At 41.1% G+C, this 23,751-nt stretch overlaps 1 protein-coding gene across 1 annotated transcript; it reads left to right on the top strand.

Moving 5' to 3' along the window:
* Positions 1-1,903: 1,903 nt before the first annotated feature.
* On the top strand, positions 1,904-22,414 carry lurap1 (leucine rich adaptor protein 1). The gene is made up of 2 exons (XM_008296219.1): positions 1,904-2,683; positions 18,878-22,414. The coding sequence occupies exons 1-2, from the start codon at positions 2,468-2,470 to the stop codon at positions 19,751-19,753; spliced, it is 1,092 nt and encodes a 363-aa protein (XP_008294441.1). The 5' UTR covers positions 1,904-2,467; the 3' UTR covers positions 19,754-22,414.
* The last annotated feature ends 1,337 nt before the right edge of the window (positions 22,415-23,751 follow it).

The raw sequence follows: 23,751 nt of genomic DNA, 5'->3' as shown, positions 1-23,751 counted from the left end.
CACTTCATTCCTGTTGACGACCACTGTATTTCCATTCTTAGTCAGCTTCTCCCTGGCAGCTCGAATGAGTGTTCACAGTGAAAAGCATCTCTTCAGCTCTCCAGAGGCCTCTCCTGACTGCAGATTACACCACTGAGTGTGTCTTTGTGTTGCCTCTGTGTGTTACAGATATATACAAAAACAATGGAACATTTTTAGTGGCTCATAGCAAAGCAGATTTACCAAAAATGATGACTATCAAAACTCTTTCATGGTATTTATGTTTTATTTCTGTTTCAAAATTGGTCTCGTCAGCCATGTTGACTTTGTCTATGTAGATGTGCTTTCCCTCCTAAGCTGTAAAGAAAATGGGAGGAAAATTATGCTCTCTCCACACTTATTGACTTTTCTAGTGGACCATGTCGGTTTCCACTGACATGGGCATTTAATTTTCTGTGACCCAAAACAGCGCCAACATGTCAGTCTCATAACCACAAGCTTTAACCTGACATATTTTCTTAGCCACTGTTCCACATGAGGAGGTCCTGGCCTGTTAAGGAAAAATCCGTCTGGACTGTGTCTGTGTCGGCAGAGAGAGAGCTGTCACACAGAGACACAGTGTCAGTGTGTGTGTAAGTGTATCACAAGTAATCTGATAGTCTGTTGTAATGCAGACATCCGTCATACCCTAATTAATTCAATTCATTTTTTATCTTCTATAATATTATTGAGAGAAACCCAACAATTGCCCCTTGATGCTGTTCAATCAGTCTGCAGTGTGGGATGGATTATTACAACACTTCCTAGTATGTGGCCTGCCAGATACAAACCCAAAGTGCAGAGATGCAGTTTATTGTAATATTTCAGGTGTTTATGACTTGTTAGTGGTTTGATCACAGTGTCATTTCCCCCCCTGAACTTCTCCCATGGAGCTAAAGCTATCCAGCGTCCCACAAACAAAGATGGATGACAAAACAGCTCCCCTGAAGTGAAGCCAAAAACCCTTGGAAAAAGCCGATGCCATCTTGTGCTGATTAAAGACTCTGCAGTCGTGACCATGGTTGGAGCCCTCCATAGCATCATCATTCTTTCAGAGATATTTCCCTATTTGGTGTTTTGATGATAGTGGTGTCTGACATGAAAAATCTCCGTTGACTACATTCTGGTTTTACATATTTTTTTATACTAATCGAGCCATTCAGTGATGCCTTTGTACCCTATGGATCAATGAATGAGGGCATGGTAATTCTGGAAGAGACCACTCCCATTACAACAGGAATGTTTGCGTCCTGGTTAGGACACCCGGGATCTTTCTGTGTGGAGTCTTCATGTTCTCCCCGTGCAGCGTGGGTTCTCTCCGGGTTCTCCAGCTTCCTTCCACACAGTCCACAAACATGTTGAGGTTAATTGGTGATTCTAAATTGTCCGTAGGTGTGAATGTGTCTGTGAGTCTGTCTCTAAGTGTAGCCCTGTGATAGACTGGTGACCCCTGTCTTTGCCCTGAGTCAGCTGGGATAGGCTCCAGCCCCCCAAGAACCTATAGTGAGGATTAAGCGGTGTATAGATAATGGATGGAGAATAGAATAGAAATACCTTTTTTTGATCTCCAAGGAAAATTTCTGTAAATAACTATGGAACCTGACCCGACTAATTTTGAACTAAAGTTATGCCCTCACAGAAATACACATAAAACCAACAAGGATGTTCTTGATCCCCTCTAAGCAAAATATTTTTTATTTCATGTGGAATATTTAGGTGTTTTTTTTGTCTGTTTCATTTATGTTTGGCATTTTTTTTCTACTCTACCGGTGTTGCACGACTTCCACAGCTGTTTTATTTTGGTAGTTCATGATGCTCCTGCCCAACGTGCTCATTACGGAGGTTGTATGTTGAAAGTCGTACCGGAAGCAGTCGAGTGTTACAGCGGGTACTTGACGGTGTGGGGTCTCCTCTCCCACTCTGCGGCTGCTGGTCGCTGTCATCATGCAGGTGGAATCTGCGCAGTCTGGCTCAGTGTCGGGATTTCCAACAAGACACATCAGCCTCAGACACAGGACACCGGAGTCCGGATCAGTCTGCAGGCTGTTCCCCGCTGCAGAGGAGCCAGTCAACAAGCCACTGGAAATAAACACCTAATTGAATCTTTTTTCTTTTTTCTTTTTTTTCTGCTTTCACTTGATGATCATCAGTTTAGATACAGGGGCTGCATCAATTTGACACCAGATGATGACAGAGTTAAACCAATAGTCTAATCAAGGATTTCTCTCGGCATCATTGTGCTGGATTAACCACACGTTGCTCAACTGTTTTTCTCTCCTGGCGCAGTCCAACTCAGCAGGAGTCGCATAGGATGCCATACAATCCTATAGGAAGTGACTCCAGCAGCTTGACAGGCAACAGTCTCAAAGAAAGCAGAAGGACGGAATAACTGTCCTGCGGATCTTATTCGGTTTAAACGCGCAAAAAAAAAACAAAAAAAAAAACAGCGATGGATGAAGGATCCGTCAGCGAGACCATCCCAGATCTGAAAGACATAGAGGTGAAAATCGGCCGAAAGACTCCCGAGGGTTTGCTCAGGTGGATGCGGGAGGAGGCGTCCTCTCTCCGGGGAGACGCCAAGCTGGTCGCCGCCGCGCACGACACCAGTAAGGAGACGGGGAGGAAGAGTTTGGATGAAAAGATCAGGAAATTGAAGATGGAGATGGTAAGAGGGCTGTGCGTGTGTGTGAGATTGTGTGAGTGTGCAGACTGTTGGATGTGTGTTTTCCAGGATGTGTCATTCACTGAGCTGACATAATGATGCAGCTTAATGAAGCTCTGCTCCACTGGTCAGTGTTGTATTTTTATCATTGCTCAGAAATATGAAAATCATGCAGCACACAACTCCTAAACATGTGCATTAATCAGGGAACAGTGAGTACTACAGAACATCAGAATGGATGATTTCACAGTTTTCCTGATATTTAACTCTCATTTGCTGTTGTGGCACTGGTACAATCACAGGCTGAATAATTAAGCCTTCATTAAGTAAGGACAGAGGTTCAAATGTCCATAGTGTAAAGCACCACTTAACATCTGCTGACAGTGGAGAATAAATGACCATGCTGTATTCTCCAAAGGGACGTCCTCCAGCGCTCCTTCCGGCCCCTACTGTGCACTCACAGTGGAGCGTCCTGCAAAATGTCAGTGTCCTTGTAAAATGGCCAGAAAAGCTTCCATTTCTAAGGCGTTAGATGCCAAAAATTTTTACATTTCTTCTCCCTGTGACCTTCTCATTGTATGTTGGTTCAGGACTGCCTGGTTTTCAGGGCCCCTAATTGTGAGGCCTCAGGCAACCTCACTAACCTCAGCTTTGTAGCTATTTCTTGATTACTGGTGTGAACACCTTTAAGCATTATGATTGTTAGTAGATGCTTTAGAGTTTGTAAAAAAAAAACTCAAATGTGAAGCTATAGTTTAGCTTGTTGTTGTTTACTTCTGTGATTAATGCGTTATTACCATGCAATATGCTAACGATCAGTTAAGCATTTGTACGTGTCTCCTAACGGTAAGTTTTACCCCTAATGTGACACTATGGCTCTCTATAACACTGAACAATACTTTTGTTGAATACTTTGGTATTATTTTCTGACCAGATTGCTTCGGTTGAAGGCAACTGGACTTCTTCTTTTGGCTCTTGAAGATGAATGGTCAGGAGTCAGGGGTATTCATTCACATAGCCCAAATCACATAGCTAATGGTCTGTTCATGGCTTGAGGCGTTATAGTTGTGAAACTGCCAGGTGAGGGACGACTCAAGGTGTTAATGGTGGTGAAGCAGAGACTGTATTACAAGTACAGTTGTGACTCAATAATCCAAAAACCTTGCTATCCGACAGGTTTTTAGGGAAAAATGAACGGAACCCATTAAAAATAGCCTTAACATACCGACAGCCTTGGATTCCCTCTCCAACATGACATTTTTTGTCACAAATAAGGATAACGGCGTATTATCTGACTTAACAATCCGACAGATTGGCTACGTTCAGACTGCAGGACTTAATGCTCAATTCAGATTTTTTTGTGAAATTCGGCTTTTTGCGAGTTCGTTCACATTTCCCATTAAATGCGACTTGTATGTGATCTGCTGTGTGAACTTCATACGACCCAAAAGTGTCCCGCATGCGCAGAAGAGGACACAATGACGTCACATGCAGCGAGCGTGCTCAGTGTTTGCAGAAGTAAACACGGATGGTAACGGTAGAGTGTATCCGCCACTCCCCTGCCGCCATGGTGGAAACAGAAGTGTGACCCCTAACTAAACTGACATCAGCAGCCAAGTACTGCCTGTGTGTTCCAGCCACTTCCACCACACTGGAGCGCTCCCCCGGGGTGGAATTGGCCGGAACGTGCACAAATGCATTGGTCAATAAGGCTTGAAATCCAGTGCAGCGTTCTAACAGTACACTAGTTACTATAACAACTATAAACAATAAATATTAACAACAAATGAGCCTTCAAGCATCAAGCCCTCCTTGTATCTCCACCTCCGTCTTGACAATCTGACAGCCTTGCTATCCAACATAAAAGAAGGTTTTACATTTAGTGTCGGATAATCGAGTCACGACTGTACATGATAAGTGGTGTTGAAAACCCCCTTCTCAGTTTAGAGATGGATGTTCCAGTTTAATATCGATGGATTCCTTAACAAGCTGTCTGTCTCCCTCACCTGGCAGTTTCACCACCTTTTCAACACATGCGACTCTTGGGCTGTTCATGGGCCACTAGCCATGTGATTTAGAGGTGATAATAAATGTCTAGGACTCCCCACTGGTCAGTTAGAACCGAGGAAGCTTCTTGAATAAGGGTTGAAACACCTTTCAAGAAACAGAGAAGTTCTGTTGCATTTTACTAAAACACGTGTGATTATCACGGATGACTGAGAAGCTACATAGACACCATTTGTAGAACCCAAGGTTTTTTAGTGAATATACCACTGGTACATATTTGTTTTGCAGTCAATAAATTACATATATACAATACAATATTTGTCACAGAGATAAATGAAGGCACACACAAATTACAGAACAAGCTGATAGTCTCCACCTGCATTATGAGACAAAACAGAGAATATTTACAGTATAAGACAGTTTAGAATCTACATTTCCTCATGATTAAGGATGTCTTTGATTGATACTTAATGATAAAAAGTGACATGTTTAATTTGATTCCCCTTGAAAATAATGTGAAGGCTTCTCTTTCTTACTCATTCAATAATTCAAGTTGCCGTTTAAATTTTGTTTTTATGTCCTATGGCATCTTTTTATGTCAGTGAGCTTTATTTTGGTTTGATATATAATCCCTCTGAAACATACTTTTAGACTGCTTTTGTTTATTTTTACATATTGAATGATCACCACCTTCTCCTTTTGTTCAGTCGAGGCTGTTCTTTGTTTTGGAAGCACATTATTTCCTATTGAGCTGCAGTTCATTTGTTCCTCTAAACAAATATCTCTCTGTCTCCTTGTTTACATGGACCCCACCTCCCACCAAACACTGGAGGTCTGTAGCAGTAATGCACCACTCTACAGTATCCTCCCCCCCTCTGTGATCATGTATGCCGTACATTCCCGTGGCAGATGCAGGCGTGCATCCAGTCTGTGGTTATGACACAGAGCACATGCACCACCACAACTGAACTCCCAAACAAAGCAAGCTGTCTTCTGAGAGAGCTGCTCCAAAACACATTGGTTACGCTGAAACATTCAAAACACATTATCAGTTTGGTCACATGTTAGAAATAGAAGCTTATTTCACTCCAGGGCTGTAGTGCAGCCTTATGTTGAAGGCAGTGTGTGAGCATTCGGACTCTTGAGGAGCAAATAGTGCGCTCAAATGGTGTAAATGAACACTTCCTGAAGAAACATTATCGCTTTTTGGAATGTGGGCATATAAGGTTTGGTGTCTTCTGCCACATGTCTTTCATTTTAGCTGGACTTATACTGTATGTCTACATTTTCATTTGGTTTATGTAGCCAATGAATAACAAGGTGCGTCATCTTGGTCTGTCTTTGGCAGCCTTGGATATGTTTCGATGCTGATTCTCTTGGCACAGAGACTGTTCAATGCCCGTCCAATGACATGACAGCTGTCTGTGACGTTACAAAGCAGCAACCTCTAGAGTTAAACAATGACGTCAAAGTACCAAAACTGCAGGTCCTGAAATGGCCACTTGAGGCTGACTCTAAAAGTCTGTCAGTCCCCGTAGACCCCCATGTTAAAATCCCCAACATTACAGCAGAAATAAACATGTTTACAGCCTGGTGCAAAAAACGGTGTTGATCTCTATAGCTAATCTTCCCATTCATTACAGCTGTATGGGGGACACATTTTTATATAACTCATGCATTTAAAATATATCAAGGCTTAAGGTAATGCATAATTAAATAGCTTTGAGTGACAGGTGGGTGCTGTCATAGGACAGTCTGGCCCAGAGATGCTTGCATGACCTGCTTCAGCTCCATTCATGCGCCACCTCTTTGCTTATCTTTGGGTTAGCCGGGAGTTCGGAGGGCTTGGGCGCTGCCAAGATGGCAACGGTAACGTCACCTCACTTAGTTCAAAACGGCTGTTTGGAAAAAAACTTGTGGGTTCATCCATCTTTATAAACACTGTAACCTGAAAAGCAACCCATAGTGTGTGCCCCACTTTGTGGTGTGCACACACCTCATAGCGCTGAACATGCATATAGACTTGTGTTGTAGTGGCAGCACTTCAGAATGAATAAATACTTAAACATTTCATGCTGAAGTGGCCCATATCCATTTTTTTTTTGCCTTTAAGTGACTCAGTTCACATTTTTTTCACAGATGTGTGAACAAACCAAATCTCTTATCTTTCATTTCACATCTGGAACACTTACATCCATATGTGGTTTCAGATCTGATTCATACCAGATCTCTGCCTATGTGGCCACTGTGAGAATGGTCAGATCAGAATGAATGGGACTCTTTAATGTTTTGCACATCACAAATCGCCTGTTGTCATTATTTTTTGTCTGCACCATGGAGCTAGGTAAAAGTAAACATGGAGGAGAGCCACAATAGCTATGAGATCAATGGAGAGACAAGGAACTTGGGTATTTGTAGGACACATACGGTGAAGAGTGTTAATGATGTGACATTATTTTATACATATGGCTTATGTTTCAGTTAGACCTACACATTTTAGATCCTCAACAGTATTAACTTGATAGTCCATGTCATTTGGTGTGAACCATCTAATTGGAATTGAGCACCAAGGCTTGTAATGTGGATATATCCTTGCTAATGTCTAGCAAAGGTGCCCCATCGCACCAATCACTGTGTATATGTACCAGCAGGACTCAGTATCATCAAGTCAATCACATGACTACAAGTATGAGTTGGAAAAAGTCTGATTTTTTACACAATGTTTACATTAAAAAAAGTAATTCGAGAACCCATTTACATTTTAACCTTTAACGACAGTACCGCCATCAGGCCAAACAGTGCAAACTTTTTAGGAACCCCTTGGTGACAATCTAAATTTTAACCTTGTTAACATGTCCATGGTGTTTTTTTTTAATATCCTGGAAGACATAAACAATGATGAGTGAAATAAACAGTCAATTGCATTGTTGAGCATTTCAGAAACTGCAGAGTCCTGACCACAGTCTCAATAACATAGATTCAGACTTCTGGGCTCTCATATGTAACAAACCCAAGGAACCAACCATGTCTACATGCAATTTGGAGCTTTCGGTATCATTATTCTTTTTCAGAATTGGTTTCCAGTTTCCAGTATTCCAGTATAGCATTGTGCAGCATAGAGTAGCTTTGTTCGTGGTTGAACAGTGTCGTAGGTGAGCTGGTGTGCTCCAACTGCAGTGAGTGGGGAGGAGTGACTGTAGAGAGAGGCAGGGATTTCATAGATCCACACATGGAGCAATAGGGCAGAGTTACATTTAAGCCATTTTAGGCAGAAATAGATAAATTCAATGGAAAACACATTCTTAATATGTAGCTATGACACACAGATGTGACTTTTAAGGGTTTCAATCAAAAACTGGATAGGAACTCTAAATACTATCATAATACAAAGACACATCATGCCTCTGAGTTTTGTCCCCTATCCAATACTCTTTTTGGGGATAGAACAGTTGCAAAGATGCCAGAAAGGTGCATGTTGAAGAGATATCCAGAGTTGTTCTCGGTTGCAGAGAAGCTGACCTTTAGTGTGCACTTCCTCCAGACACTGATGTCAGCCAGTTCCCAAGTGCATATTTGACCAACGTGCCCAGTTTGGATCCACAAAGCATCCAGAGTTTCTATAAATCTGTCGAGAGCAGAGGAACAGACTGATTTGTTATTAGTTTTCGTCATTAATCAGGTCTGCTGCGAAGTAGGGAGGACAGAGAGAGAGGCGATAGTGATGAAGAGCCTCTTCCCAACTGAAGGCTTTCAGCACAGAGCCAGGATGCTCCTCTGTTGTGTGTGGTTTTATTCATTCATCTGCGAGAGTGGGGTGCTGTGATGAGAGTGCAGAAGAAGAGATGTGAGCATTGCACTTTCATCAGAAATCTGCTTAGTAAGATGTGCAGTAATGCATGTGCAGAGTGTCTGCAGAGCGACGCTAAATGGAAAAGCTCTCTTCTACACACAGTCTAGCAGAGTTCCCGGTTGTGTGCTTTATAACACTTTCTGTCACGCCGATAAGCTCATTAGATCCACATTTACAGGCAGGGTGTTTAGGAGTAGGCTAATATCTGCTTCTTTTTTTTTTGCTTTTGCTGTATGTTTGTGTTTGCGTGGGCCCTTGTGTTCCCTATTCATCTGTTACTCTGTATCTGTAACCACACAGCGTGGTGATGGTGGGCTGCAGCATCTGTCTGCTGTGAGATCAAGTGTGTGTGTGTGTGTGTGTGTATGTGTGTGGGCCACGTTGTCAGTGTGTCACTACAAATAAGGAATCGCTGCTCTGCCTCTTGTTAACTGTCAAGTAAAACAGGATGTCATGCTACATTTCTTATACTGCTTACAATGTATGTTTGGCCGGAACAAATATTCTGCCTCGCTCTTATGTAAACCTTTATAAACACAAATACACACTGACTGTTTTATCTTGAATTGCCAAGTGGGAGTCAGACAAACCGCTCATCCATTGTGTCAGATTTGGCCTTTGTGCTTTGTGTTTGTTAAGGAGTCGTAATTGATAGAGGGAACATTTTGGTTTAACGTAATAGAGCAACATCATACTTTGTTTACATCTGGGCAGCTTTTATGTTAAACTAAGGCAGCAACAAATGTGTTTTATTAAAGTCGGGATAAGCAGTGTCCCCCTCACTCAGCATCACTGGACAAAGATTACATTAACCTTTCAGCATATTGTAATTCAAGTTATCTAAGAGGAAACTAGACTATCCAATAACAGGTCTTTTCACCCAAAGCAGGTGAGTTTGTATTAAATGCAAAAAAGTCTGTGTTGTAAATATGATGTAATAGTGCAGTGAGTTAGATGGAGGACTTTCAGTTGGTAGAGTGGCATGTGAATCACATATAAATGTTGACTTTAAGCTTGACTATTTTAGTGCATTTGACGCATATGCAAATGTGGCGGGAGGGGCTTCGGACAGAGTATTTTGTAAACTGACTGATTAATTGTTTACTGTAGGCTATATTATTTCAGGGAACAGATTAGAAAAAATTCCCAGAGCCTTAAAGAATGTCTTTAAATAGTAAAAAAACATGCAGATCCTACATTTATACAATGATAGAGCTGCAACAGACGATCAGTAAGTCGATTAGTTGAAAACTATTTAGTTATTTGATAAATATTTTGAAAATCAATTCATCGCTTTGCATAATTTTTCAGGAAAAAGTCAAAATGTCTCATTCTAGATTTGAATATTTTGTGGTCTCTTACTCAGTTCTACTTACTCCTCGATCAAAGTCAGCTGCACATCTTTGTGTTTTGAACAAGACATTTGAGGATGTCATCTTGGGCTTTGGGAAACACTGATTGACATTTTTTTTTTTGCCATTTTCTGACATTTCATAGACTCAAAACTAATCTATCAGTCAACAGTGAGAATAAATGCTAGTTACAGGCCTACACAGTCATGTAAAACAGTAGACGTGTCATATTAGTGAGTCTGAACAAGAGGCTATTTGTCCATTTTGCTTGACAAATGACCAAAAACACAAGTTATAATATACACATATATCAGCAAAACATTCGTTACATATTTAATAAGAAACGGATGCACAGTTGATCACATTTATTTTAATCATCATTCTTGCAATATTGTGTCCAAGAACAATAAAAGATCTGATGTGTAGACAGTGCATTTCATTAACAGATTAGACATTTTCTCTTATAGCTCAGCACCGTTGACAAAATTTTATATGAAAGTGAGCTAAAGGCAGATAAATGTGAGTATTAATGATTTCAAAGCTGCTGTTCATCTCTGTGGGAGCAGTTTTAGTCTCTAGCTGTCTAATCTAAGACACGATCTCCATTGATCTAATCAGATTTACTGGACAGAGTCTCCTTTACAACCACAGAAGACTGGCAGTCAGCCACACACACACACACACACACACCCACACACACACACACACACACACACACACACACACATACAGATTTACTAAAGGTCTGTTGTGTACCAGCCCAGCTGCTTTTATTCATGATCAGCACCTGTATTTTAAGCTATCAAAGAGCAAATGTTGGGTTATTGCTCGAGAATGTCATCTTCCTTTTTTGTCCACGTCTCCCTTTCGCTCTCTGTAGCTTTTCCCTGTCATGCTCGATCTCTGTCTTCCACCTCTGGGCAGACGAATGTCAGTGCAAAGTCAGCTTTGAGAGCAGAGCTGAGCTGCAGGGAATCAAAATCAAGTGCATTTAATCTCAGTCTTCTCTCTCTGCATGGATACTGGCGAACTCTTCGCAGATGTCACAGTCAGTGCAGCATTTTGTCTAATTACAATCAATGCCAAATGACCTGCAGCTCCTTTGTTCCTATTTTATCTGATATGTTTCACTTCGCCTCTGTCTGGTTTTTGCACTTGTAACTACAGTGTTAATGTGCCTGAAAGGACCTTCTTAGCTTTTGCAGTAACTGAGCCATGAGGGAAACACGTCAACATTTCTCTTTTCTTTTTTACACGTGTTGTCGCTTCCTTGTCTGGAGGTGTTGCCATTTAACACATGTCACGTGTGCAGTAAGAAGGGAAAAGCAGAATAAGAGAGATGAGTGGCTGTTTTTCGCAGCATTCGGAGGTGAATGCAGACAGATGGAGCTGCTGGTGGTTTTATGGAGAGCCAGGGCCGACCTTCTGCTGTCTAATGGAGACTGGAGGGACTCTGCAAGGACGCCGTATGTCTGCAGCGAGTTAGACTGGGAAGGTGAAACAACAGACAGGGACTCCAGGGGACATGAGAGAGAGAGAGAGAGTGTGTTTATTTTGCTGGTGTATGAGATAACGCGTGAGCCCCAGCTGGCAGTGATTCAGCAACCTGTCAGGTAGCTGTATGACATCAGGTAGCTGTTTTTGCCACGTGTGTGAGTCTGCGTCACAGATCGCGCTATCTTATCACAGCATACAGTATCACTACTACTAAAGTGTTCTGGAGGACCTCGCTGCATAACTATCTACTGCAATATCTAAGTCAAAGCTGAAAGAATGATTCATTTCTTTTACAAGTTGGGGTTTTATTTTCATGCTTATTTATGCCAAAGTACTTGATGAGATTGTCGCAGCAATACAGACAGATGGAGGCAAGAAACATGAGGCACCAGCTGAGGACAGGTTGTAAACAAGCCAAGAGTGTTATTATCACAGATAAGAATGATGGCTTAAATGACAAGATAAGTTGTAATAAACTAGAGCTATTCGGTAATGATGTGTTGAAAGTTGTGCAACAGCTTAATCCGTCAGGATAAGGAGTTTGTGCTGAGGCATGTGGCAAATATCTGAACAATGAAAGTCACTAATCACTCTTAAGATTTGTTTTCAATCAAAACTGTGTCGTATTTTGCAGCAGCCATATTTGCAATTTGTCTGTCTTGTGCAGCAACCCTCTCAGGCTGTAAAATGAAACAAGGTTTGTGATCTAAAACACAACGCCACCATTTCCTCTGCCACAAAATCCACATTCCAAGAAAGTGTCCAAGGAAAACTGCCATTTGACAGAAAACCAGAGGAACAGATTATCCATAAAAGTAAAGCTTCCAGCAGTCGGAAAATGTTTAGGTGTGAAGCTGCTGAAGGTTCTTTCTGGGCTGTTTAGGAGTCCTGGCATGGTTCTCTGTTTCCTCCTTACACTTTAAAAGAGATAGAAGTAGGTCAGTCAAAGTCAAGGAAGGAAACATACCGACAGTTTAATTCTCTCATGCAGAGGAGATTGCTAAAGTGTTGCTGTCAGTTGACTTCTCCTTTGGGTGATGATGTCTTCAACCCTGGAAGTTTTTCCTCAAATTCAGCTGTGTAACGCTGAGGCACCTTGAGCTCCAGGTACAGTATCGGCACATCTAAGGACCAAAAGTACAAATTTTCAGTGCTGATTTATCGATATTGTGGTTTTTCAGTTGTTGATTTAATCACCAGATCCAGAATACATATCTTCCATTTTTTATTTTACAGTTCAATAGTTTAAAAAAGTCAGACATGTTAATTGTAAAGTGATCCAAAACTGAAAGATACAAATAAATCCTCACCGTAGCGGTAGATCTTTACTCATTCATCCAATTTTATTTGACTTGATGCACTTTCTAGGAACAGCTCATTGTAAAAAAAATATTTAACAAACATCCAAAACAGGTGAAATCTATTTTCACCTGCAGAATTGGTGTAAATATTACATGATTGCTTTGATGTGTTTGCAGCCCACACACAAACATGCCATTGTGCATCAGATATGAAAGGCAGGAAAATGAGCTTTCCAGAATCCTATGGATCAGCCATGTGGCGTTTGGCGTCGTGCCTGAGTGGGGAAACTGGAATCTGTTTGGCTGTGTATGATGGTTCAAAACAATTTTTTTTTTAAAAAAGAAAAAAGATGATTAATGATGTTTCGGTCCTGGACCTCGCTGCACTGCCTGCTCTCATCCTGTCTGCCGTCACAGTAAAAACCTTTTGGCCCCAGTTTGACCTTTTCATTTGACAGTCCATTCTCTAATGAGCATTTTAGAGTTCTTTGGATCATTAAAAGCTGCAAACAGTCTTGAAATAATGAAAATGATGGAGATGAAAGAAATCCCTCCAGGAACAACACAACACACAATGCAAGACACAGTTGGCGTGAACACAAACTGGATGCATTCCAGCGTTGGCACAAAGATAAGGCATTCTTAATCCTTCCCTGAATATGAATTCAGATTGGCTAAAGGACAAATTTGCATGTGTTTCATTTGGTCTCACAATTGAAGAGCTAATCAGTGTTTTAAAGTTGATCACCTGATGGATGACTTATTTCACAACACTGCAGTACAGCAGGGAACTTCTTTATTTAAGGTTTTTATTTCAGATGTCTCACTGTTTGTCGTGAGCACGTGTCGGGTTACATTTCAAGGGACAACCAACTGATTCTGCAACTTTGAGGTGTGGCAGCAATGAATTTTAAGTTTGTCTATGTTTGCAGATAGTAGAGCAGACTGGTGGAGCACAGAGCTTCGTTAGCTTTGTGCCACCTCAGCGCTGACAGACGTGGAGCTGCTTTTTTATTGCTGCCCTCATTAGGCACTCAGTCTCTGCAAACCAGAAACCTCAAACCTGCACTCCACCCCAAATGTCTGCGTGCCAGGATGCCAGTGGGTTCAGAGCCACACATACAGACTGCTGATCTTCTGCTCCTCAGCATGTGGCATTCCATATGATCTATATGTATGGAGCGGCGTAGTTATATTCCAAAAAAGCAAGTGTGATTTTGATAATTCGTCCTTTTCCTCGTGTTAGTAGAGTTGAATATCCTCCTCCAGTAAGTGTTGTACCTCGTCTCCTCTTGTAGGTGTCTTTTCTGTTTCTCAGCTTGTCTATTTTTTACACTGCGTGGACTTTTCTCCCATCTGAGGACAAAAATCTGGTCCCCACAAGCTTAATTATCGAAGCAATTTTGGATTAAAACTTGTTGTTTTGGGGGAGTTTAAATTAGAATTAGATTTAGGATTAGGTTTAAGTATAGTTTGAGGTTAGGCATGTGTGGTTGTGGCTTGTGTTTAGCAAAGCCTTAGTAAGTCAATACAGTGTTCTGTAAATTACACGAGCAACCTATTTAAACGTTTCAAGGCACCCAGAGTAAGTAACAAGTAGTGAATGACTCATACTGGCGTCAGCTGTGATGGAAGTTGAGAAATTGAGAAAAAAAAATGGCATGAATAAGATAGTAGGCCTTAAGTAACACAAGCCAAACCACTTGAATTCAACATGAGGGGGCAGTGTCCTCTAAACAGATACTTTCCAACCTTTGTGACTTTTGACACTTTAAAATAAAGCTTCTTGTGACCCTTTATCAAAGGTCAAGGCTTGATTGTGGGCATGAGCCATGAGCAACCAGAAGGAGGCTTTTCCTTCTCTACATTATTTGAAGAGGCTTGAAGAGCTAAATGTGGACATTGTTTCACTAAAAAAAAAAGCAAAACACAGCAAAGTCGGGGAAAAAAAATGAACTTAATTTAGATTTTCTTGTCTTGGAAACCGCTGATCTAAATCAGCTTCCTGCAGCGCGGCTTGTCTAACCACAGTTTGGCTTGAACTGAGAACGATGAAGAGAAGCCACTGAACTGGAGTGGACTGAATGAGCAGCATGTGGTGCTGTCCTGGACGGTAACTGGTTTATTCAAAGGTCAGCCACCACCTACGCATGGAGATGATGTATGAGACGCATTAATTCCTGCTCACGTGCACCGTTTTCCTTCTACGTGGAAGAATGTGGTTCTTAAACGCTCTGACAGGGAGAGGGATCTTTGTTTTCCTGGAGGTTGTTTTGAGCATCACTGCTGATCAATGACAGAGCTGCACAGACTAAATCTACAGTGATGCATTCGCTCCATTAACCATCAGTGCTGACATAATGTGCAGCCTAGATGTAAGCAACTTGGCAGGTTGTATCAATCAATACTTTCCTCTCCATTATATTATTGATTTATTGGAAATAAGGGCACTACACAAAGACTCCAGGAGGTCAAAGGGCAAAGGTCTTAGTGTCTTAAGGTTTTTGCATCAACCTATCATTGGAAAAAATGCTATATGTGCTGTTCTGGGCCATTTTTCTCTATGTTTGTTGTACAAGAATACCCATCAGACAATCTATAAGAATTAGATGAAATAAAATGCGCACTTTACAGTTTATTCAATGAACTAATGGTTTTGTTTTTATGTAATCCGCAGTCTCTGCTTGTGCCAGCTTTATATATCTTTATAGGTCTGTGAGTTCTGTATTGGCTAATTTAGTGAAAATCCTCATTTGGAATGTAACTCAGTACATTTACTCAACTACAATACTTTTTTGGTTGTAGTACCATAAGGACAAATTTAGTTTTTCTGTTGTTTCTGAGTGTTTTTAGGTAAATTTGCGTTAGTATTTTCATTTAATACCACTTCATACTTGGAATTTCAAAGCAAAATATCGTTTCTTTGTTTTTTCTGTTTTGTTTCTATTACATTTGTCCAGCAGCTATAAATACTTTAAAATTAGCATTCTGCATAGAAATAATACAATGGTCTCACAAAATATGTTGATTTTTTCTGTTTGTTTTAACTCACAATCAGTAGGGGTTGACTGGCCGTTACTAACTATTAGGAGACCAATGGAGACTGTTATTTGGAACCAATACACGAGTACATTTTTGGTAAAAATGAAAATCTTGGTGTCATAATTTAAAACAACACCAAACTTCAAACTTGAAGTGTCTTTGTTTAAACATGTTGTACATGTGTTTAATTAAAAGACAACTTTTGAATATTATCCTTCAGTATTAGCAGGCTGCTACTACAGACATGTAACCCATCAGATGGTGCTATGTAGTAAGGGAAACATATGAATATCTGCCAGCTAAATCGTTACCAAACAATTTCTTCACCAATATGATGTCGGTGTACAGTACTATGACCGCTGATGGTGGAAACGCCCGCTCACTCTCACGAATACTCACCCGCCACCCCCTTCCAACTATTCGGGATATTCGTCATTAATTGGGCCAGATATCCAGAGAACAGAAAATGCTATTTGGACCAGCCCTAATTTTTACTGTGATGACAATAATGATGATGATTATTATTATTATTTGTCAAAGTAATAGCAGTATTGTTATTATTATTATTGTTACCTGTCAAATAGAGTTGTGTTCCCATGGCCAGCAATTGCAGAAACCGTATCACACCCTGTGAAGGCATGACAGAAGAGCAGATAGCCCTTCTATCTTTCAGACAGAGATTCTTGGAGCTTTCAGACTTCATAAGAGCTGTTTGATGTGGTTAAGAAGAATCTCTCATGGTTTCTGCAACTGCTGGCTATGGGAAAACAGCTCTGTTTGACAGGTAATAATGATAATACTGCTATTACTTCGACAAATAATCATCATCATCATCATTATTGTCGTCATAGTAAAAATAATGATAATAATAATAATTGTATTTCTGTTTCAAATGTGGTACAACATGTTCTCAAGGAAGGCGGCGGCAGGAGTGATGAAACTAGAGACTCTACCTCTTACAGAGGGTGCAGCATTCACTCCGTGCTTATCTGTGGACTGGATCCTTCTACAGAGCATGTCTCTGAAGCCCAGTGACTATGGATGGACATTAGGTGTGCATGGGTATGAGCCAGTACCAGCACTAAGCCCCATGGTTCCTGAGGAGCTACTGAAGTTCACGAGCTGTAATTGTCATGGAGATTGCAGCAACTGGCGGTGCAGCTGCAAAAAGAATGGGGTCACGTGTATCTCCACCTGTGGAGTCTGTAAAGGCATTACATGCAGAAACTGCAGTCATGACGTTGTTGAGTCTGAAGAAGACATAGACAATGACTCTTGAAGCTTCTGACACTGTGAATGAGCAATAACTCAGAGTATATAAGTATGTGAAATAAGAGCTCCTGTGAATGTAAATGTAAATGTGAGTGTGGCCTTTTTCAACAATGGAGTGTTTGTGGTGAAATGTAAATGCTAGCGATCAACTCAGACTCATGAAAAAATCCCTAATTTGACCCTCATAAGTTACTGAAGGCTGATTTTAATAAAAATCGATTTTTGACCATCGTTTATCGGTACCCTAACCTGAGCAGGTTTTTTCAGAGTTTCCCGCGGGAGTTGAACTTCAACATTTTAAAACATGTTATTACACACCTTTACAAACATATTGGTGAAGAAATTGTTTGGTAACAATATAGTTGACAGATTAGTGAAATATCTCATAAAATGCCTTTACTATATAGGTGGACTATTTAGAGAGAAAGGCAGCTGTATCACAGCCAAAGTAGTGCATGTTGAAATTAATATATTTTATTGGGAATTGTCTTAATAAAATAATGATACGGATAGTCAGAAGCAGTGGTGATCTAATCTGATCCAATTATTGGCTATGTTGGCTTTTAATTGGTCGACCCATACCCCGCCATTTACAAATACTTAACAGGTCTCCTGCTAGACAAACTACACTGCAGTACTTAAAGATAATAATAATGTATATTAATAGCCCACTGGGGCTACTTTCTCCTGAATAATACAATTTCTCACATATTAATTGCAGGTCTCACTTAAATGTTTACATTTTGAGTGAAGGACTTTTTATAGTGTAGTGTTGCTACTTTTAAGTCAAGGATCTGAATTCTACTCGAGTTTAAATTTCAGTTGTAATCATAAATATGACTTAATTATGCTGTTTAAAAAAACTAAATACTTGCATAAATCTAATAAAATATTAAAAATGTTTTGGTCAGAATGTGTGAGACAAAATACGCAAATATAATATATCTATATGTTGCTGTAAAGTTGAACACTTTAAATGGTGATTCCAGACAACAGAGCTCCAGCAGGATTGAGAAAGATGAGATGCTGACAGTCTGTCGGCTCACAGTAAGAGAAAAGCAATAAAGAGGAAAATGAATGCGTGGAGAAAACCGAGGAACACCGAAAAAATCAAAGGCTTAGGCTTTGAAAGAGACTAGTGGATATGGTCAGGCTGAGCTTTGAATGCTGGTGCCATATATCACCTCGTGGTCCTGCACTTCGCTGCAGACCTCTGCGAATGTATTCTGGGGAGGAATTTTCCATGACCGCAGTCGTCCTTTCCCTCTTATTCACCGTTTAGCTTTTTCAACCTCCTGCACACATATCACATTAGAAGATATCAGTTGCTGCTATTTCTGATGTAATTATTACTTTATTTATTTCTGCCAGATGTCATCCTGAATAAATAAATTTCACAGGGCATTTAAACAGCAGTTTAAAGCCACTAAAAGAATTTGAAACTTTTCTTTGATTTTCTTTTCTACTGTCTCAAACTTTCCACTGTATCAAGTTTCCTTCTCCTGCAGAGTCAGTGTTGGTCAGATTTCCTTGTTATTTCCATCTGTAAGCCTGTGTCTTCTCTACCTTTACTTTATTTGTTTCCCATTTTTAGTATTGTAGACTCAATCTGCCAGCGTCTGTTCTATCTTTCTTCCAGTTATGGTAATCCGCAATAGTTTAATAGCATTGTAATGGTGTTTGCACTTGTCTGTGGAGCCAAAGCTGACTGCTTTAAATAAATATCTGCAGTGTCCAGGTTCAAGGTCTGTTTAGTTCTCATGTATACAGTTTTTCTTTTCTGTTGCACATTACACGCTATCAAAACATGGCTGCAGTGAAAATAACCATGTGTGTTAGTTGTAATTCCACAATGTCTCCTTTTTTGTCTCCACAGGCTCACTTGCGCTCGGTGGACGTGAAGATCCTGCAGCAGCTGCTGGCGGTCCACGAGGGCATCGAGGCAGTGAAATGGCTGCTGGAGGAGCGCAGCACGCTGACCAGCCGCTGCAGCAGCCTGACCAGCAGCCAGTACAGCCTGGGCGAGGGCCCCGACACCTCCTGGAGGGGCTCCTGGAGCAGCCTGCAGGACCCCAATGACAAGCTGGACAACATCTCCATCGGCAGCTACCTGGACACCCTGGCGGACGACATGGACGAGTACTGTCCCTCCAGCTCGGAGTCCGTCATCTGCTCCACCACGCCGCTGGTCTCGGAGGCCACTGCTGGGAGCCGCACGGCCACGGTCTCAGCAGCTGGGACAGGACCCTCCGTTGGGGTGAGGTCTGGTACAGGAAATGGGATTCGAGCTGTAGTAAATGAGAATGGAATCGGGGTTGGAAATGGGACAGAGGTGAGAGGTGGACCAGTGAACAGGGTTAGCAGTGCTGTCATTGGGACTGAGACCGGCGGAGCTGGGACACCAGCGCTTCCCGTCAGCTCTCCCCAAGCCAAGTCTGAGGGCCCCAAGCAAGACCCTGCCATCTGGACCAAGGCTCCAGAGACAGATAAGGGAAGCCCAGTTTTTAAGGACAGCACCAAGACGCAAGCCATTAAGGCTAATGGTGTCCTAGAGAAACCAACCACACAAACGGGCAGCCCAACTCGCTCGAACCTCAGCGAGAAACTGGGCACCAACCAGAGCCCCAAGCTCAAACCTTACAAAAACGGAAAGATCGACTTGGATACATGCAAAATGAACGGTAAAATGCATCTGGAGTATGACGCTCACTGGCGCTGGGTGCAGTCGCAAGAAGATGTGACGTTTTTGTAAGAAGGATAATCACAGAGGGGACTAAAGCCACTATTGAACACTCCCTCTGCAGCGTCGAAGACCAGATCACTGAAGGTTAGAAGAAGAGCGAACTGCTGTTGTCAAATGCACATAGTGAAGCTTTCGTTGGTGAAAGACACTGGCTTTGAAAGACAATGACGTGTTTGTTGTGTTGTTCCCTCCTGTGACTGCACTAACTTTCTATAAAACATTGATGTCAGTATTAAGGTGGATGCACATGACGGGATTTTGACCACATTTAGCCGAACAGGGCTGCCTCACACAAACGTAGGAAAATCTGTTTTAAAATCCTGTGTCATAGTTTTTCTCAGGGTCTTTTTAGCATTCCCTGATTTTATTTTATTTTATTTTATTTTATTTTATTTTATTTTATTTTATTTTATTTCCCTTAGAATAAAGCACAGTGAGATGATCTGCCAGAGAGCTGAAACATGATTTCAGATAGTTTGGCATGTACTTTATCAACCAATGAAAATTTAAACTTTGACTTGACTTTAACTTTGAATTGACTTTCTTAGACTATCTAGAAAATTACTCTGAGGTTCTACAAAAAGGAATGCTTTGGGACTCAGTTACTTACTCTATATACCCTATTGAACTCTTTCTGGATCCTCTATGCCAGTAATTCTCAACCTTTTTTGTTGTTTCCACCCCTTAAAATGAAACACTTGCACACTCTTATTACAGGTTGTGGCCTTATTGTGTGTAGTTTCACCAGATAGTGAAATTTGCTTCTTGGATTGTTTAATTCAAAGGGACTGGAAGAAGTAAGAATATTTCACAGGAAAAAGAAGCAAAACAAAATAAACAACCAAAAGTGAGTTGAGCAGGGAATTTATTTTAATCCTCAGATTTATACTTGGCACCCTTTCGAGAGGTCCTGACCCAGAGGTTGTGAATGACTGCCAAACTCCACAATCAACAGCACTGATGAAGCCTAATGTACTGCATTTATGGTGATATTGATAGTATTAAACCAAATCCACCTTAATCAGCCTCCCATTACAGTCCCAAATACAATTTATTGTAAAGCCCCTTATTCGTGAACAGTGCAACTAAACCCTTCTGGCATCAGACAGCATTACTTGATAAAGTATTAACAAAAAAAAAAAAGTGAAAAAATAAGTATTTAACAAATGGTATTTTGAAATTTGTGAGCGTGTTTCTCTGCAAACACTTCCCTGATCAGCAATAGATGCTACGAATGACATAGAAGCACTGAGGTCATTGAAATAATGTACTGCTGTTAGCATTTGTGTCTTTGTGGAGCTAATATCTTCACTGCTTAACCAACCATTTGCAATATTGTATATTTGCTGAATCGCAGTACAGCTGCTCTGTGCATCAGGTATTAATTGTGACTGGTTGTAGGCAGTTTTTTCTGAATATGGCTGAATATTTTTCTTCTCAGTTCTGGTAAACCTGTATTAGTTTTCTTTTTTTTCTTTTTTTTTTTAAGCAGATGTCGTGCCTGATTGGTGTAAACCTAAACTACATATGCCTGTATTTTCCCCTGATGAGATGACTGCACTGTTGTTCTGATAATCTGAGTGTTTTGACTGATTTTATCTTTTTTATTTTTTTTGCCTCCTCCTTGGCCTTTGCTTGCGTGTACAAACGTCTAGACCAATAGTCTGTGTGCTCTCGAGTATCGCCTGGTAAACGTGTTATGTTGGCCGGGCGGGTATTGCATGCGTTTGTGCTGAAAGCTTTATTGGTTGATTTGTGGGAAATGCGTGGAAGGCCGAACACAATCAGAGAAGAAAAGCAATATTTCTCAAAAGCCTGTCTGCCGGCTTACATAAGCAGCCTCCTCTCAGCAAATGAAATCTAATAATAATGTCTGCTCTTCAATAGACGACAACACTACTGACGAGGAAATGGTGTGTGTCTGTGTCTGTGTGTGTGTGTGAGTGTGTGTGTGAGAGACAGATGCTGACTGCCTTCCTGAGCACAGCTGGCCTGTCAGGTTTGAATAAGAATAGACGAGTCCCAAAGGTTTTCAAACATTTTTGGCTCATTCATCACAGCGTTACTACACCTCCAAGCAGCCTGCAGTTAGTCATGTTAATGGTGCGGGGATAGTGCAACACATCTGGTAAACCGAGGGGAACATATTACATAATCTGGACTGTTTATACTTCAGTATAAATTGTCAAAAAAAAAAAAAAAGAAGCTCCTGCTAAAAGGTAAATATGACCCTAATGAGCTCATTCTCTGTCAGTGCTGGGAATTGTTTCAAACTTATGAGAGTTTTAATAGTGCTGCCAAAAATAAAAGTGGTATTTGACACATTTCAGTTAAGTATAATCAGTCCAGGTCTATTTGCATCCTTAGACTTTCATCAACTTGATGCATTGCAACAAAACAACTTAGTAAATTCATAGCTGAACCACCCAACTGATGCATTTTTAATGCTGTTGCAACACTGGTGAAGTTCTCTGTTCTCGCATGTACAGTTTGCAGTGACAACAATGGCAGTTTGGCAAATCTTACTAACTTTCGGGTCCATGTTTTTAAGCAGAAGTAGACAAGTTGTGGCTTATCGTGTCCTTAAGGCTTTACATTTTCCTTCTCCTTCCCATCCAACTGTTGATTTTTGCCTTTCTGAAATAAAAACTACCACAGCTGTTGATTTAATCATCTGTGCTGTAGCTCACTGAGTCGATATCATCGCGTCAGCTGACTTTTTAATGATACGAGTTACTCATTTTTAAAGAAAAAAAAACTGGTAAAATTAGTTCTAGGTTTGCACTCGATGACTATAAATGGTACGAAGCTAACAGACTGATGTAATGTGTCTGGCAACAAACTGCATCCTCATCAGGTAGTAGTTTAAAAAAAAGAGGAATAAAGGAACAGCACTGTTTGCAAGCTGAAGTGTAGAGACAGAAAAAAAAAAGATACTGCTTAGTTTACATACAGAACACTATTTCCAAACAGTATTTTTCCATTTTGGCTTTACAAGACAAAAGGCTTCGAGGATGTGAGGCTGGATAACACTGGCTGGAGATGCTGGAGGGCAAAGCTTAGAACAGAGACACACTCTGATATCAGACTGCTGCACATTTGGAAAATTGTTCATGGTGGACGTGTTAGGTGTAAACAGGGCTTTCGCATGTAACCTCTAACCCTTGAAGTAAGTCACTTCTGTACTGTGGGTAAGAAACAAGTTGGCCAGACGTGTCGAGGATTGTGTTGCCAAGCTATGATTTGACGGTTGTCGTTGGCAGGGAAGGGTTTAGCACATTTTTAATTGATGGACAAAGAGTCGACCGCTTCATGTTGAGTCAACTCCAGCCAGCCAATTTGAATCTGTCGGGTTTCGGTGTAAAGAAATCCGCCTCTCTGTGCGGCTACAGTGAGATGTTAAACTCAGCATCTCTATTTGTTTGAGCCACTGAAGTGTTTCCTCTTCTCCTCCCACTGCCTGTCTTTTCATCCTACTTTCCACCACCACACTGGCCTGGTGGAAACGTTCGGTCCGTGCCAACACACACATCATGCGCGCACAATGCCCTCTCGCTGGAGACAGCACCATAAAGCCGGCACCGCAGAAATAGCGACTGCAGGCCAGTCCTGGAGACGAGCGAGGAAAAGTGAGCTCAAACTCGACCTTGAACACTTGGACGAGCGGCGGCCCCCTTTTCCCTCCACATTTTTTTTCTTCTCCGAATAGAAGTAGAACATCTATCTATCTGAACTCAGCTATAGCGTCCAACCACAGTACAGACATGAAGTCATGTGAAGCCTCCTGCCTTTTTAACATATGTGTTGGCTGTAAAGCAACCCTGCATGCCAAAAAAAAAAAAAAAAGTCTGCTCTGCTAGTTTGTGGTTTTCTTTCCAAATTAGCTGAGGCATGTGGGGAAAAAAACTACATTTTAGTGCAGGGAACAAACCTGTAAAACACATTACATCAAGCTATAGTGTGTCTTTCTGAAGATATACTGTGGCCCATGATGGTTTAATGTGTTT

The sequence above is a fragment of the Stegastes partitus genome, unplaced genomic scaffold, assembly GCF_000690725.1.
Source record: "Stegastes partitus isolate 25-593 unplaced genomic scaffold, Stegastes_partitus-1.0.2 Scaffold1111, whole genome shotgun sequence".
In the NCBI taxonomy this organism is placed as follows: domain Eukaryota; kingdom Metazoa; phylum Chordata; class Actinopteri; family Pomacentridae; genus Stegastes; species Stegastes partitus.
The sequence above is the reverse complement of the archived record's forward strand: the minus strand, read 5'-3'. Positions and strand labels throughout refer to the sequence as shown.

Excerpts from the sequence above, each read along its gene's own strand:
- lurap1 (XM_008296219.1), top strand. The coding sequence starts at position 2,468 with ATGGATGAAGGATCCGTCAGCGAGACCATCCCAGATCTGAAAGACATA. Across the intron at positions 2,684-18,877 it reads GGAAATTGAAGATGGAGATG|GCTCACTTGCGCTCGGTGGA; the intron begins GTAAGAGGGCTG and ends TTGTCTCCACAG.